This window comes from Geospiza fortis, unplaced genomic scaffold, assembly GCF_000277835.1.
Source record: "Geospiza fortis unplaced genomic scaffold, GeoFor_1.0 scaffold166, whole genome shotgun sequence".
Lineage (NCBI taxonomy): Eukaryota > Metazoa > Chordata > Aves > Passeriformes > Thraupidae > Geospiza > Geospiza fortis.
The window spans coordinates 1,553,279-1,569,228 of record NW_005054310.1 but is presented as its reverse complement, the minus strand read 5'-3'; the positions used below and the strand labels follow the sequence as shown (position 1 = coordinate 1,569,228).

General features: G+C 35.6%; 1 protein-coding gene across 1 annotated transcript in view; it reads left to right on the top strand.

The window, feature by feature from the left end:
- OTOGL (otogelin like) overlaps positions 1-15,950 on the top strand; it is a 90,048-nt gene that overhangs the window by 69,056 nt on the left and 5,042 nt on the right. The window contains exons 42-56 of the mRNA XM_014312349.2: positions 199-388; positions 2,591-2,805; positions 3,893-4,034; positions 4,359-4,544; positions 5,049-5,261; positions 6,111-6,215; positions 6,524-6,631; positions 7,022-7,123; positions 8,394-8,498; positions 8,587-8,627; positions 9,582-9,645; positions 10,611-10,789; positions 11,152-11,256; positions 12,021-12,140; positions 13,730-13,775. Of these exons, the coding sequence (XP_014167824.1) occupies positions 199-388; positions 2,591-2,805; positions 3,893-4,034; positions 4,359-4,544; positions 5,049-5,261; positions 6,111-6,215; positions 6,524-6,631; positions 7,022-7,123; positions 8,394-8,498; positions 8,587-8,627; positions 9,582-9,645; positions 10,611-10,789; positions 11,152-11,256; positions 12,021-12,140; positions 13,730-13,775 (1,921 nt within the window). The remainder of the gene's footprint in view (positions 1-198; positions 389-2,590; positions 2,806-3,892; positions 4,035-4,358; positions 4,545-5,048; positions 5,262-6,110; positions 6,216-6,523; positions 6,632-7,021; positions 7,124-8,393; positions 8,499-8,586; positions 8,628-9,581; positions 9,646-10,610; positions 10,790-11,151; positions 11,257-12,020; positions 12,141-13,729; positions 13,776-15,950) is intronic.

Genomic DNA, 15,950 nt, shown 5'->3' with positions numbered 1-15,950 from the left:
AAAAGATTTATTTTCTCATGCTTACTTCATTTTCAGCTTTTGGAAATGGCATGGGCGCGAAGCTCTCTAATTTAGGCACTGTGACTGCTATATGTGGCAGAGGCTGTGAAAATAGTCTTTTGTTTTAAAATAGAAATACACATAAAATACATCATTGCAATCTGGCTTTATCTCTAAAATGTGTTTGGTTTCTTTTAGGTAGTTGTGGATTCGGAAATTCAACCATTACCATTTTCAAGAGGAGGACTGAGTATTCAGGATACTGGTGCAATGTACGTGGTTAATACCCCAGGTGGGATCAGCATCAAGTGGGCTCATGTTACAGGCATCATAGATATACAGTATGGATTGCACTCTAACACAACGAGGAAGACACAAGGACTTTGTGGTGAGGCCATGGTGGCAATTTTTTTCTTATTCAATAACTTCCCAATTAATATTTGCAAGTCCCTTTTGTGTCTGTGACCAGCTGCCCCTATAGCTCTCGTTGTGACCCTCATTAACTCTGCTGACAATCCTATGTGAGACCCTGTGAAATATTATTAATTAATTAATAATAAATTAATCATTCTCTTTGAGAGTACTGTGTGCTAATAAAGTACTTTCCAGAACAAGTAGTGATCAGCACATTGTATCTAAATAACTTAAAATAAATTTATTTCTTTTACTTATTTCTGCCTGTTTTAAGAGTTTTGCTGAAGCTGAATAAATAAAAAGACAATTTTTAGTGAAGAAGTGGATGCTAAAGAAATTCAGGTAGTGATAGTATATTTCAGTGAATATGGAGACAAGTCTGATGTTAGCAGTGGCAGCTGATTGCTATGAAAATACTGACAAAAGTTGTATCTTGGGAAGGGTCTAAGTCTTGTGAGGACAGTAAATTAAGAATCTGATTTTGGACCTCTTGAGGCTGAGTCTAAGGTTCAAAACTGTGCTGAAGTGTCTCAGTAATTCTGTCTTGAATTACAATCATAGCAAATGTAGCATGTTTCAAGCTTCCCTGAAGCCTTTTTATAACTTTGCCAGTAGGAATAGTATGGAAAAGTATAAGCAGCTGATTAAAAATTAATTTTATAATAATTTTTCATTTTTTAGTGGTTTGCAATTTTACATAATCTACTTCATATTGAAAAGGAAAATTAACTTATAATCTTTTAAACTGCTTTTAGTTTTAAAAGCAAGCAAAGCAATTCAGATATGCTTTAAGTGTAAGCATAAACAAATCAACTCTTTAAAATCAATTGCTGTCTTTGGCTTGAACAAAAGGAAAGTTCTCCTAAATCTACTGAGAGAAGGTGATGGCTCACCCTGTGTCTTTTCCCAGTATCATGCCATCTTGTCTATGCATGCTAAACAAATGGGACAAGATGGGGGCAAATGTAGAAATAATTATAGAATAGTTCCTCTTTGTGTCATGAGAAGACAAAAAGAGGAAGACTATGCAGACAAATCCAAATTTAGTTCAAAATGTTGCACTACGTGATATTTTGTAGTAAATTCGGAAGTTTTCTTTAGTGCTTTCCTGTCCTCTGCTATTTGTTCCTCTCTGGGATTCTGCAATCTTCTTCCTCTCATACCAGATAAAGTTGTAGGACTGTGTGGTAAATTTGCTTTATTTTTAAAGCTATATTGATTCTGCAGCTCTGCAGCATGGCCTTAGAAGCAGAAGAGCTAAGAATACAGGAAAGTGGTACTACTGTAAAACACTTGTTATTTAATTGCCATCTTCTGTATTTCTCCATGCTGTCTGAATGAATAATAGCCTGCCACACCAAGCTAGTCCAGTTCTAACAAAGAACCCTGGAGAGCATCAGACTGCAGGGCTGAAAACAGGAGGGCAAAGGCTTAGGGTGTGTTTAACAGTGCAGAAGGAAAGTGGAAACAAGAGAGGAACTTTGCCTGATCAGTTCCTGAGATGTAAAACCAGTATGAAGATTAAAGTTTTGGCATTACTCACTTGTAATGTGCTTAAAGAGATCATGTATTTTAATTTATGTATCAATAGAAAAATGAGTTCAGGTAGACAATGAATGCCAGGGGTCTGAGAAGGTAGTTTTTTACAGTGGTTTTGTACTAATAACTTGAGTAAGAACAATATTTTCTCTAGATAAAGCAATTTGTTCATCAATATTCTTTTAATAAATTCTTGCACTTAGAATGTTCAATTAATCTCAATACAGTGTGAAATCATTGGTGATGAGCAATTAACCTCAAAACCATCTACTATTACTCCCAAGGAGCTGACTGCCATCCAGTAGAATGAGATCAGAATCTAGTACCATGTCAGTGAATTAGATACACTCAACAGCACATTTTGGCAGCAGTTTTTCTCAAAAGTTAATTGTTGTGAAAGGTACAATGAGTTCTATTGTATGATCTACTTGTTTTAGCAAGTCATTGAGCTGAGAACTAAAATCACAAGCAGGAGGTTGGAACTACAGTGGACATACAGCTGCTTTAATTTATTTACTCAGGTGACTGAGTTTCACAAGTCACCCTGATGCAGTGTTGATCATAATTGATCAGGTAGTTTTTCTTTCCTAAATGAAGGAATGTTTGGGTGTGTTTGAATATGATGCTCTGTTCCCAGGGGTGTGTAATGGAGATCCTAGTGATGACCTGAAAATGCAAAACATGACCATAATTACAAATATGGAAGAAATTGAAATGTTCATTAAGAGCTGGGAAATTGAGAAATCAGTTGATGTAACAACCAGGAGGCCAGTAAGAAACTGTACTGAAGATAACTGCACATACTGTATGGAACTGTTAAACAGAAGCATTTTCATCCCTTGTCACAAGAAAGTGAGTATGAGGATCAGAAAAATTGCAGGACTAGATCATATAATAGTTGTATAATTAAGAAAAGAGTGACTGATACATGTACATTTATAATGTTTTGCTTATTTTTATGATTTGACAGTGGAATGGATGGCTTTAACACCCTGCCATGTTGTCCATCGAAAACATCTATATTGATCCGTGTGCTATTATGCTGTTTTTTGAAATTACTTAATGGGCATTTCTCAAAGGGGACACACTGGATCATCATGTCAAGATAAACATGTTCCAGAGATGTTATTGTTATTAAATACTTGATGTGGATCACTAGAGCAGAAAACCACATGCTTCTGCTGCACACAACAGTGATTAATGCAGTTGCAGACTTATTGTAATAAAGAGATTTCCAGTTAAAATATTTTGACATAGTCAATATTATGCTGACAATTTTGTAGCATTTCTTATAGAAATCATTATAACTTGCTTCTACAAATTGTACTTTCTAATGGGGATCTAGCTGTAGCATGCAGCTATAGACGTGGGTGGACCTCTATAGGTCACTAGAGGTGGGTAGTGCAGCACAGCTGCTTTCCAGAACAACAAATAAGGAAGCCTCAAATCTCTGAGGTCTAACTGACTTTTCTGACTTAATTAAAAATAAAAATTATTAATTACTCAAGGGGCTCTTTCTTTCTGAGAGACAGATGTGTAAAATAGGTTTTCAGGTCCTACAGGCACAGAAACAGAGTAAGAGGTAATTCATTCACAGCAGGATTGCATTGAAGGTATAGCAGCAATGTTTAGCTGAGATTGTTCACTTTTAGTTGACAGGGCTATGCTGAAAAATTCTTCCAAGTACTGATCAGTACTTTTTTATGTTGATCAGTAGACAGAGAATGCAGTCCTAATGAGAGTGTCACATGAAAATCTCACTGCATCTGGCAGTTTAAGTTTTGCAGAATGAGTGTTCTGACAAAAAATATATTTTTAAATTTAGACATTGTTAGTGATTTTTTCCCCTTGGGGCTGTATTACTTATCCTAATTGATGATTTATTTTAGTTACAGGAAGTCCTTATACTTGTTAATTCCCAATTTCAATATGTTCCTAGGTGTCACCACAGGAATTTTGTGAGAAGATGTGGATCAACAGTACTAATTTTTGGAACTATGAGTGTGATGCACTTTCTGCATATGTGGCTTTATGCAACAAGCACAATATCTGCATTAAATGGAGGACACCTAATTACTGCTGTAAGCATATAGCCATATTCTGTACCCTTATGTGGCTTTAGTGATGAGGTTTTTTAGTGATAAGTTATATTTCTTTCTATTATTCTTGTAAGTAACATCTCATTTTATCACAGTGTTGATAAATCAGGGTACAAGTCCTCAAGATAAGAATGCATCATTTAGTCATGAATGAATTTTAATCTCCATTGAATTAGTTACTTACCTGAAGTACTATTTAAAGTATAAATGTATGCTTTCTGTGCTCGCTTGTTATTACTACCTGTTTATCCAATGAAATGCTGAAAGGATGCAGAAGCACTCAATATCCTTTTTTGTTCCTTGCAGCATTGAGCTGTCCTGAGGGCAAGGAATATCAGCCTTGTGTGCAACCCTGTGAAGCCAAGACATGCTTGAATAAATGGTTCTATGAAGATTCTCCCTGTTCCTATTTAAGGGAAGATTGTGTGTGTAGAAACGGCACCATTCTGCATAGAACAGACTCAGACCTCTGCATACCAGAAGAAAAATGTAGTAAGTACAGTAGGACAGAGTAGTTTTGCACTTATGATAGTATTAACCACAGTTCTATTAAAAGTTCATGGTAAGAGATAAGCTTGTGTCAATCCTCAGTAAATATGAATCTGGTTAAGGTCCCTTCAACAGAGCCTAACATTTCTCAAGCTACAGCAGTTTGTGCTTTCAGTTAACTTGGTTTTAAGAGCCAGTGCTGATGTACCTCTGCTGGGGGAAAAGTGATGGCCATTCTTCTATAGTTCCCAGACTTTCCTCCCTTGGGAACTTAGGAAGGAATAGCATGGGCAGGTTCTGTCCCTTGCCCTCACCCATTTTCTCCCATAGAAGAACATTTGTTCCTTTGGGGCTTTTAAGGTCATCATCCTTTCTTGGATTCTTTTGTTGTAATGCTCCACAGCCATACTTTTTTATGCAATAATTTTAAGCAAGTCACAGCTGCTTGCAGGAAATTGGAGCTGTCTGCTTGTTGAAGGGATTGAAAGGGTTCTTTTTCTCTTCCAGCATGTACAGATAATAAAGGACAACCCCGCTCTGCTGGGGAGGTCTGGAATGGGTCCATGAGAGGGTGCTGCATGTACAGCTGTTTAGAAAATGGAAGCATTATTGCTGTAGAACCTGAGTGCAGTGAGGATCCACCACCAGTCTGTGAAAGAGAAGGGGAAGTTCTACTCCATGTCATTGAAGAGAGAGCTTGCTGTCCCAAGAAGGTCTGTGGTATGTACCAAACTTTTTTTCTGTAACAGAAGTATAAAATAAGTGCTTCACATTCACAGGCAGATGACAAACTTTAGATTCAAGGTAACATTTTTTAGAATTAATTTTCAAGTACTTGTGGCTGGTTGGGCCAGAAATTGAGGCTTCTACTAATTATAAGAATTATTCACTGAAATAATTTTTTTCTTAGAAGTCCACCAGTTCAACAAAACTTCTGTTAAAAATATTTTTAAAGGCTCTTGCATAGAATTTAATAATAAATTGATTTATATTCAATGATAGAAGTATCTTGGTATTTGGGGACGTTGTCAGAGATTGCTTGCTTTTCTTTCTAGTACTTTCTATAGATCGGAGCAGTGTCCTCTGATCTATAGCTGTTTCCCATAAGCTGTTTTCTGGGAGCTGATCACTGAATACTAATATTCTGCCTAGCCATGGTTGTTAAGAAAAAGAATAAGCTTATTGCTCCTAAAACACTAAGCAAAAGATACTAATTACTTCATAACATATTCAGGAAAATGAGAACATATGGTCCAGCTGATGTGGTGCTTTTGCTTACTAGATGCCTGTAACCAATGCTGTATTGTCAATTTGCTCAAGGAATATCAGTGGGACATTATAGCTGGCTTCATGCATAGCGAGCAGAGCAAGTAAATACCAGTTTGAAGAGGGATATTACTGATTGCTTGGGTTGAGTACAAAAGTCTACATGATGGTATGGAGTGAACTTTAAGCTGACTTGGGCTACTCTTCTTTTGTGGATCTCTGTATTAGATGGTATAAATAGCTTGAACTAGGACTTGCGCTAGTATCTGTTTAAAGACATCAAAATTGTTTTTTATCCCACAGAATGTAACATGTCATTGTGTGATGCCATTATTCCAACATGCAAACCCAATGAAAAATTAGTGGTAGGCTACCAGCCCCTGTCCTGCTGTCCACAGTACCAATGCGGTAAGGGAAATACAAAACCACAGTTAGTGGAAAGTTTTCCATGCTTGTATTATATGTTGGAAAAAATTTGCATTTCAAGTTGTCTTGATTGTTAACAGAATGGGATGCTGTAAATAGCACCAGGCAATGATATATGTTTTTTAAACATTCTCTAGTATTTGTTTTTGTCTTTGTTTTGTGTTACTTCGGATTTACAGTCAAATTGGGGTATTTTATTTTACTTAGCATATAAAGAATATACTTTCTTTATCTTTTTCATATTGTTTAAATGACTCATTTTAAAACAGTGTTTTTTTCACATCCTACAGAATGTGATCCTTCAGTTTGTTTTAATGCCTCCCAGCCTGACTGCAGAGAAGATCAGTTTATTGTTGAGGCAAAACAGGAAGATCCCTGTTGTTTCTCTCATGTCTGTGGTAAGACGCCTCTAATATTTTTATGGAGAGCTAAGGAATAGTCAATTATTTACAAATACAAATTATAATTCTAAAATAAATAACTCAAGGCAGGAATTCTTGGAGTGAGACTTCACACAGATCTGGTGGTCTGGAGCACCATTATTCTTGGGTTTGGGGATCTTTTTTTCCAACATAATTTTGAACATCATATTTGAACTTTGTTTAGCTTTGATATCCATAAAATCCTTAAAAGTTCTATTATCTGAGTAACAAATGCAGTATTACTTTTTATATAGTCAATTAGATGAAAGTCACGTGTGCTAACTTTTTACTATTTTAAACTTTGTACATGTCTGTTGGTTTTTTGTTTTTGTTTTTGTTTTGTTTTGTTGTTTTTTTTAAATTTAGTTTGTGAATCCTGTATTGAACCTGTTCCCTTGTGTAGCGAAGGGGAAATTCTCACTGTAGACCTAAATACCATACACTACTGCTGTCCCCATTACTACTGCGGTGAGTGTGACTGCTGAGAGTTTGATATGTCACCAAATTCATTAAACATGACAGTGCAGGGCTGTGCAGGGATTTTAGGTTTGGCAATTAGAGTGGGCTTCAGGTATAGACTGAGAGGTCAAAATGAGAATGTAGAGGTACCAAATTTGACACAGATTCAAAGTTCTTGGTATGCCCAGTGGTGGTCTAACAAACCTCATCAGTGGAGTCTCAGCGGAGTCTGGAGAGATTTTTCAGTTCACTAGACAGAAATATGGTTATCTTCAAAGTGGTTTAAATACCAATATATTTATGTGGCACTGAATCCCATCCTTGGAGTACAAATATACAATTTTTCATATATTATAACACATTTAATAAAACAGCTTCCACGCTGGTTTTCCTCCGTTGTACAATTCACTAATGTTTAGGCAGTTTCTTTGCACTTTTAGCTCCTAGGGGAAGGAGTAGACCAAGGGTTTCAAATACTGCTGGGATGACTACTCTTCAAACAATGAGCAGGCACAAGAAAAATATTTGCAGTGTAACTTAGTCCTTTTCCTAGTCTCATAAAAAACATAAATTGTGCTATGCATTTTTAAGTAACAACTAAGTACAACTGCTTAATTTAGATTAACTTTCATCCTATTGCAGTTTTCAGGATAATTTCACATAATTGAATTGACTTCCACTAAGTTTGGAGTTTAGTAATTTTTTCTTTGGTTGTTTCTGTATTTTGGTCCTTTCCTTTTCCTAGCAGTTTTACCCAGGTGAAATTTTTTGCAAAGGCCTTTGGCATTTTTTTTTCCTCCACTTCTGGCAGGAAGAAAGTTTGATCTTAGTGTGTGATCTTCTTTCACAGTCACAGTAATCTGCTTCTGATAAGGGAGGCAGTATTTTCTTATTAGCAACACACCTGGAGGGCAGTTGCTCCCTGTTATGTTATAGAAATGCACTTTACAGTACATATCAAGTCTGTGTTTCCCAAAGATTATGGTTTTAGATGTCTTTGGTAGTGGTCATTTTCTTGAGTAACTCTGAAGTAGGAAGAACATTAAATGATTCCTGTTTGATGTTCTCTGAAAATTTAAACATGTTCTAAGACAACTAAAATCACTTTTGAAAATTTTTGTTTAGTTTTTCATTCCAAGTATAGTTCAGATACTTAAGAAACACAATAACATTTATATAAAATAAAATTATGTTAAAAATAGTTTATCAAAAGTCATGTAAGCTGGAAAATATGAAGGAAAGTTGAATAAATTCTCATATGTCTTTCTCCCTCATTTAGTTTGTGATGAAAATCTTTGTTCTGAGCCTCCTATGATTTGCACAGATGACATGACACCTGTGAAGGAAAAAATACTTGGGCAGTGTTGTCCAGAATGGCACTGTGGTAATTATTGCTTTATTCCTTAGTCACAACTCTTAACCAAAACTAACAGTTAGCTAACTGATTAACACAGATTTCTTTATCTCCTCAGAATGTAGTTGTGAAAATGCTACCATGCTGACCTGTAAATTGGTAAGTGGTGTCTTTTAAATACTGTTAGTAATGGTGTTGAGCTGTCTCACTCCTCTCTTTTAAACTCCTTGTTTCAGTTGTAAAGAGTAACATGGACCGGGTGGGATTGCCCTGCAGCCCCAGCTCAAGCATGTAATTCCAAGTGTCTGCACAGTGTTGTCAACCATTCCTTGGAGAAATTTCACTTTGTGTGTTGTAAGGTGGAAAAAGAAAAAAAGCAACTGTAATTTTATCCTGTTCAGTGTTGACATGAAACAATATGCTAGTAAGGCTTTCCACATAAATAATTCACATTTAAAAATAATTAATGAGGTATGATCTATATGATTATATGTATCATCTGAAGAAATGTGTAATTTTGTTAATAATTTATGCTTTTGATTAAAATGATTTAACATTGCTGAATTTTGCTGATATGAGCAGTCATGAATATTTTGCTCCTCATGTAGTTTTTCATAACAGGGACTGTGATCTGGAAAAAAAATATGAGTGTATGTTCAAACTCCCATTAATACTATAGTGACCATATTTGCCTTATCCAATGCCTGAAGTTTTTTTCCTCATGTGAAGACAGCATAACATAAAGTCTATTAAGGAATTTTAGATTTAAATAGCTTTCACCTGTCTTTTGAAAAAAAATCCTTAGGAGGCAATCTTTTGCTAATATATTTATTATAGAAATAACTTTGTGTCTCAGGAAAAAATGCTGTTTATTGACTCTGCTATTCTATGCACCCCTACAGAAAATGAAGTGTTGTTTTCTGCTTTAAGAGATAAATACACTGAATAACTCTGAATATGCTACCGTTTCTTGAGTACATTGCAATTTTCCTCTTTTATGAAACCAGGGGTGGAAGTGATGAAAGTAATATTTTACATTTTTAGAGAAAAATTGTCTGTATAGCACTACATTTAATTGTGCATGACTGCAAACTTTTATCTTTCTGTACTCAGGGAGAAGTTAAAAAAATAGATAGCAGTGTTTCCAGTGCTTGTGGATGCACTCACTACATTTGTGGTAACTTTTTATATTCCTCATCGTTGTGTTTTATTTTTTAGCTAAAAGGGTGTGCAAAGAAAGCAGAACTAAGGTCATTGTCACCTTCTCAAATGTAAATTCTCTTTTATCTTAATTTGATGTGTGTCTACCTAGTTATGATGGTACTCTCTTTTCTGTCTATCTAGTTATGTAATTATACCCTGTTTTCTGAATATGGTGCTTTGCCTGCTATCCCATCCATTTTGTGTCTGCTCTGGCAGAGTGTGTAGAACTGCCCATGTTTTCAGAGTCAGGTACAGCCTCTCTGGTGAGAGACAAGTAGGAAACAGGCTGTGAACAGTAGCTGAGTGTGAGCAGGGCAGCTGTTCCTAGTCTGCTTTCAACACAAATGAGACAACACCTTGCCCAGAGCAACAGACCTGTTTAGCCAGCACAAGAGGAGGTAGCCAGATCAAGATCAGAGCTCTGCTCCCTTCCCTCACTCAGCTACCCATGTAGAGTAGATTTCAGCTGCACTGTGCATGGGGGTGCAGAGGCAAGCTGCAGTCCTGGCAGCAGCCCAGGCTGAACTGCCTCCAACAGCCAAGCACATATTTACAGTACAGCTTGAACAGATTACTGGACCACAGGTATTTGCAGAGTAGTTTAATTGGCAGAAAGGCCACATTTTGTGATGTGCAGAATAGCTGAATGTTAAATATTAGAATACATTTAAAATAAGAACAACAGGCTTTTTTTACTTCCGTAGTAGGAACACTATCAGTTTTAGGCAGTTTTGCATTTTGCAGCATTTTCTAAAACTGAATTATCATTCCTTCCCCTCTTGTTTGGTAACTAAAACCACAAACCAATCAAGTCTAAAAGATAGAATACTTTTGCAGTGAATAGGAGTTTGCCCTACTTCTGTCTTACCAGTGCTTCTGTTCATTTGTTTAATGATTCTTTTTTTCCCCACTGGTAACATCTATTTCTTTTGGTTTTAGAGAAGGATGATGTGTGCATCTTCCAAGAGGTCACAGTACTGAATCCTGGACAGTCAGTGATTCAGTACTTGGATGGAGACCTTTGTTACACTGTACAGTGTTTACAAGAAAAAGATCAGAACACAGGCTACAATGCCATGCATTTCACAATGATGAACTGCTCCCAGCAATGTGAAGCTGTGAGTATTCTTAAAATACAGGAATGATGCAATTTGTGAACGCACCTGCACAACTATGATAAAAGGTTTAGTGAAGGCTTTTGCTAGTCCTGTTTACTCAGCAAGAACTTGAGAACTTGAGCAGTGATGATGCGTATCTTGTATCTACACAATTATTTTGAGAGGCACTTTCTAGCAGCCTATGTAAAAACAAATCTAACTATCCATCCATCCATCCATCCATCCATCCATCCATCCATCCATCCATCCATCCATCCATCCATTGTTTTCCTTGCTGTTTTTAGTTTCAGAAACCAAAGAATTTCCATAAAATTTATGTTTAAAAAGTACTAGTTTGTCTATTTCCTTTCCTTTCTTTCCAGCATCAAGTATATATTCCTTCCTTCAGTCACCATACTTGTTGTGGTACGTGTCAAAATGTGTCCTGCTCTTTTCATACAGAGAATGGAACACTGATTTTGTATGAGGTAAGTGCCTCTGAACAGAGATAAGAAGTCTGACAGGCATTTCTAAGTTAACTCATGCAGTCATTCTTGCTTCATCCCTCTAACTGCTGGTTACATGCTTAGAGACTATTTATGATTGGAAATGAGTGTGTTTATCTAAAGACCTGCCATTCACATATGTAAATATCTCATAGCTTGTAATATTTCCTGCAAAGATCTGCAAATGTCATCATTTACTTAAGACTGGATATGCTCTAACTGCAGAATTGTGACTCTATATTAGGTAGTGCGATCTAAATGTGTTGAGACCTTCTAAGTCTCCATCAGGACTTCTATGTCCCCCTCTTCTGAGGGCCACTCTTCTCTTCCTGCTGGTTACTGCAGAAAGGAAAAGTGCAAATTGAGGCTCTGGGGTTCAGGATCTTGGTGGTGTGCTCCAGCATCCACATGCTCAGAAATTTAGATGTGGCCATGACTTGGTTCATAATTCCTATTGATTTCAGAGCAAAAGAAATGACTGAACTGGCACAAAGCCCTTTCATTCTGCAGTAGGTACCCATGCTCAGCAGCATGCTCAGCATGGAGAGTAGAGCCATACCTCCAGGGAAGCCTATGATAGTTAGAGAATGGTCTTTTGTTTTTGCCACCTATGGGTGGTCTGCAGCAGATGTTCCACTCCAGTAGATGCTATAGGATGAGGGCACTACTTTAATAGACATTTTGGGCTGGAAATAAAGCTGAAGTGTTTTGGCTTTCCTAACAGCAGCTTTGTTTTATATATTCAGGAAGGAAGCACCTGGACCTCCAATTGTACCAACTACAAATGTGTAAAGACTGCTGCAGGGGCTATTGTACTGGGGTCAAGTGTTGTCTGCCCCCCATTTAATGACACTGAGTGTACAAAGGTTTGTACTTTGAGTAAGGTAAGTGACAATAGTTGCTCCAGAGTTTGGCTTACACTCCACAATGCAGGCACACTTCATGCACTTTCTTTAAATTAAAAAAGTGGTAAGTAAAAACATATAAATGAGCAATTTGCAATAATTTCCTATACTCCTATTTTCTTTCCAACTGACAAAGCATCTGTGAGAAGTGTAAAAGTTTGGCTTGGATATTGTCGATGACTGCTTTTAGAACTGGAATCATGGTTGACATACCACTATAAAAAGTGGCAATTGCTATGTCTTGTCTTACTTTGGGATAATACTTTGCCAAGTTCATAGAACACACACAATAAATAAATCAGATCAATAAATCAAAACAATGCTCCATATAAATGTCAGCTATATTACAAAGCCCTTAAGTTGTGCAATGATTAGGGAGATGACTGACTATATATAATCTTTATTAGCTCTTAAACTAAAATTTGTGCAACCTAACAAAAAATATCCAGGGTATCTACCTACATCATATATTTAAAAATATAAAGGTGGCATATCTGTATAAACTGCTTTGCAGAACATGTATTCTTCACAAAGTTTGCATATTTGTTTACAGTTTAATTAGTAATTTAATTATTCTCTAAATTTAAAATACTTGTCAAATTTTTCGCTTGCAGCACATTCTGTATTTAATATGAGCTACAAATACTAGTAAATATATATGTAGAAAGGGTAAGTACCATTGCTGCCTTGGCTACAGATTATGCATTTAGTACTAGTCATACTTATCCCTTCCATTTGTTTAAAAAGTTCCTAATTCTTCCAGTCCTGAAGAAGGTATTCTATTTAAAAATAACGCCTGTACTACTTTGAGTTAATGCTTGAATTTCTTCCTTGGAAGCATTCTGACACCATCTATTAGGTTAAGATTTTAAAGAATGGAGCCCTAAAATTAACTTTCTGAATCAGTCTGATCTGTTTTTGAGAGACGCTGAGCATAGGCTTGAGCCAGTACCTGAGAAGAAAGCTTTTCTCACAGGCAGTTCAGGATAATTCAGGAGTATCTGAGTTAAGTGCTCTTTTAAGGAGTTCTTGAACAACTTATTCAATGTAAGGAGGTAAAAAATATATGCTTGCACGAAAAGATAGAAGCTAAAAAATGTCGGTCTTTTGTCTGTTGTTATCCTAAGATAGCATTAGCAACAGATAGCATCTATTAATCTTCTGTAGTCTGCTTGATGAGCAGATCTGGGCTACTCACACGAATTTTTGAAACTATCCTAATAAGTCTCCATGGTGGGGAAATAGATGATAGTAGATTATATAAAAACATCCTTATAGAAACTAAGTGACTTCTTCAAAGGAAACTAGATCACATGTCAACAGAACACAATTGAACTTGTCATCCGTGATGAGTTCATTTTCAGTGTCAAAGGCTGTAAAGAATTCAGGAAACAAATCTTCAGCGGATACATATCTGTGTAATTCTGTTGATTTCAGTGGTGCTACTTTGTATTAGTTTGAGATCTTTAAAATGTGGAATGTCTTGAGATACAATTTCCCTTTGCATTAGGCCCAGACTATTTTGCTATATTCTTCTTTTATTTTCCTAGAATGGAGGAATTGTGCAGACGTATAATGATGGCTGCTGCAAGACCTGTAAGTGATGAAGGCTGCAATTTGTGCTCGTTTAGCTTTGGTTCTGGAGGGCTTATTTTTTAACCTCTGTTGCTGGGACATAAAGAGGGAAAAAGCATGCAGTTCCCCCTACAAATCTCATAAAATTGTTGTAGTTACCTAATAACTCTTAAAAGATCTTGCTTAATTTGGCTGCTGACTTGGTGATTTTTAACATTATTGTTCTGGAGTATAATCAAATCTCTCCAAATATAACCCATGGAAGATTAAAATTGTCTCAATTAAAACAATTAAAACATTCTCTTAAGTTGGCTCTCAAATAGTGCCTATATGATCTTCACCTTAAAAGACAAGAATTTTCCTCTTAAAAGTGATTCTTGATTCAATGATATTTTGCAATGCATCTTCAAACTTAGCAATTTATTCTGTATGCCTAATACATATTTTCTAGGTCCAAAATACTGGAATGTTTTTTCTTAAATCCAAAATGAGGAAAAATTAGAGAAATATTGATGATAGCAATGCTCATATAAAATCAGCCTTTTAATATCTGGTAATACATTCACACTTTCTGTGTGTAAATTTAATATATGATTAAACTTGACACAAACTGACATAAAGGTTTCACAATTTATGCAATTTTAAAAATATATTGAGAACAAACTGGTTTTCTCTGCATTTTTGACTAGAATTAATTTTTATTATCTACTTATATAATTATGCATATGTTGTGTATATATATATGTTTATGTTTTTTAAACTAACTCTATAGAGCAAGGTCATGTTCAGCATTACAGAAAATCTTAACCCTCTTTTTTGGCCTTTTTTGTGTTCAACATTAGAGTAAAAGCAAATTAGTCTTTGGAATATTTGTATACAAGCTTTTAGTTAATATTATTGAATAGCAAGTTGCAGACTTACAAGCATATATTGCACTGTAATTATGTAAAACTGAAGTGCAATATATTGAATATAATTTGGAAAAATAAGGGGAAGTAGTGATATTTATAAAATACAGACCAATGCCAAGCTTCCAAGCTATGTGATTCTTATAAAAGAAACTGCAAATATTGTTGTTCCATTTTAACCAAAACATGAAAAATGAAAGGTATTTTAATGCAACAGAATATGTTTTATTATCGAGAATCACCATAAAAAAGTAACATATCAGAATTTTACTAAAATCTTACTCATCAATAATCTTTCTCTCATGAGATAAACTGTGTGGAAAAAAAATCTGCCCCCCTGCCCAAAAAAAAAATTAAAAAATTTGGTTGTCGTTATTTAGAAAATTAGTCTTAAAAATTATTAAAATCATTGACTGCTGGTTCTCTGCTGACCAGAAAGATTTATAATTTTGGCCATATTCTGTGGCCTCAGGAAAAGCATTGTTATACTTCAGAAATACTTGCTGAGGTGGCTGCTAAAACTGCCAGATATCAGTCATACAATTATATGCTATTTTATTTTTATTGATTTTTATTTTTAACTAAAAGCATGTGCCCTGTGGGGAAGCAGTTAAGATAAGAGTACTTATGAATAGAGCTTGCAACACATTGGGATTTTAATGGGAGCAAATAACTCTTCTGAAAGAGCTTGATTTAATGCATGCAAAGTGAGTGCATATATTTAATTCTTACCTTGCCATAGACAGACTAATTCCAAAAGTTTGGTTTAAAAGTAAGCATTCCAGTTTTGTGTTAACAAGGAGAATAATAAAGTATAGGCTGACTTTAGCGAGACTTGAAGCAGCTGCAGAGTTTCTAAATTGTAGAAGACTAACAGGAAAGCTCATCATCTTTTGCTAAAAGAAAAATTGCAGTTGGCAGTGTAAGAATTAATGAAGTATCATTTATACAGAAATGTTTTTATTTCATGAGAATCTTCTATTCCTAATGATTCTGCCAGGTTCTGGATTGGGTCTATTACCCTTTGCCATTAGTCCAGTAGTGCCTACTGATAGTATTAATTGTGAACCAGGTATTATTTTTAATAATGTATTTTCTTTCCTTTTTTTTTTTTGAAAATAATATAAGAACTGCTTGTTATATGTGTCATAGCTGTCATCATTACTGGATATTACCACGCAGTTAATGGTTCTAGGCCTGATACTGTGAGATGCTGATGCTCTGCTGGCTTCCCAAATCAGTGGTTTTCTAAAGCCTGGTTAAGATTCACTGCTCAGCACCTGTCAGA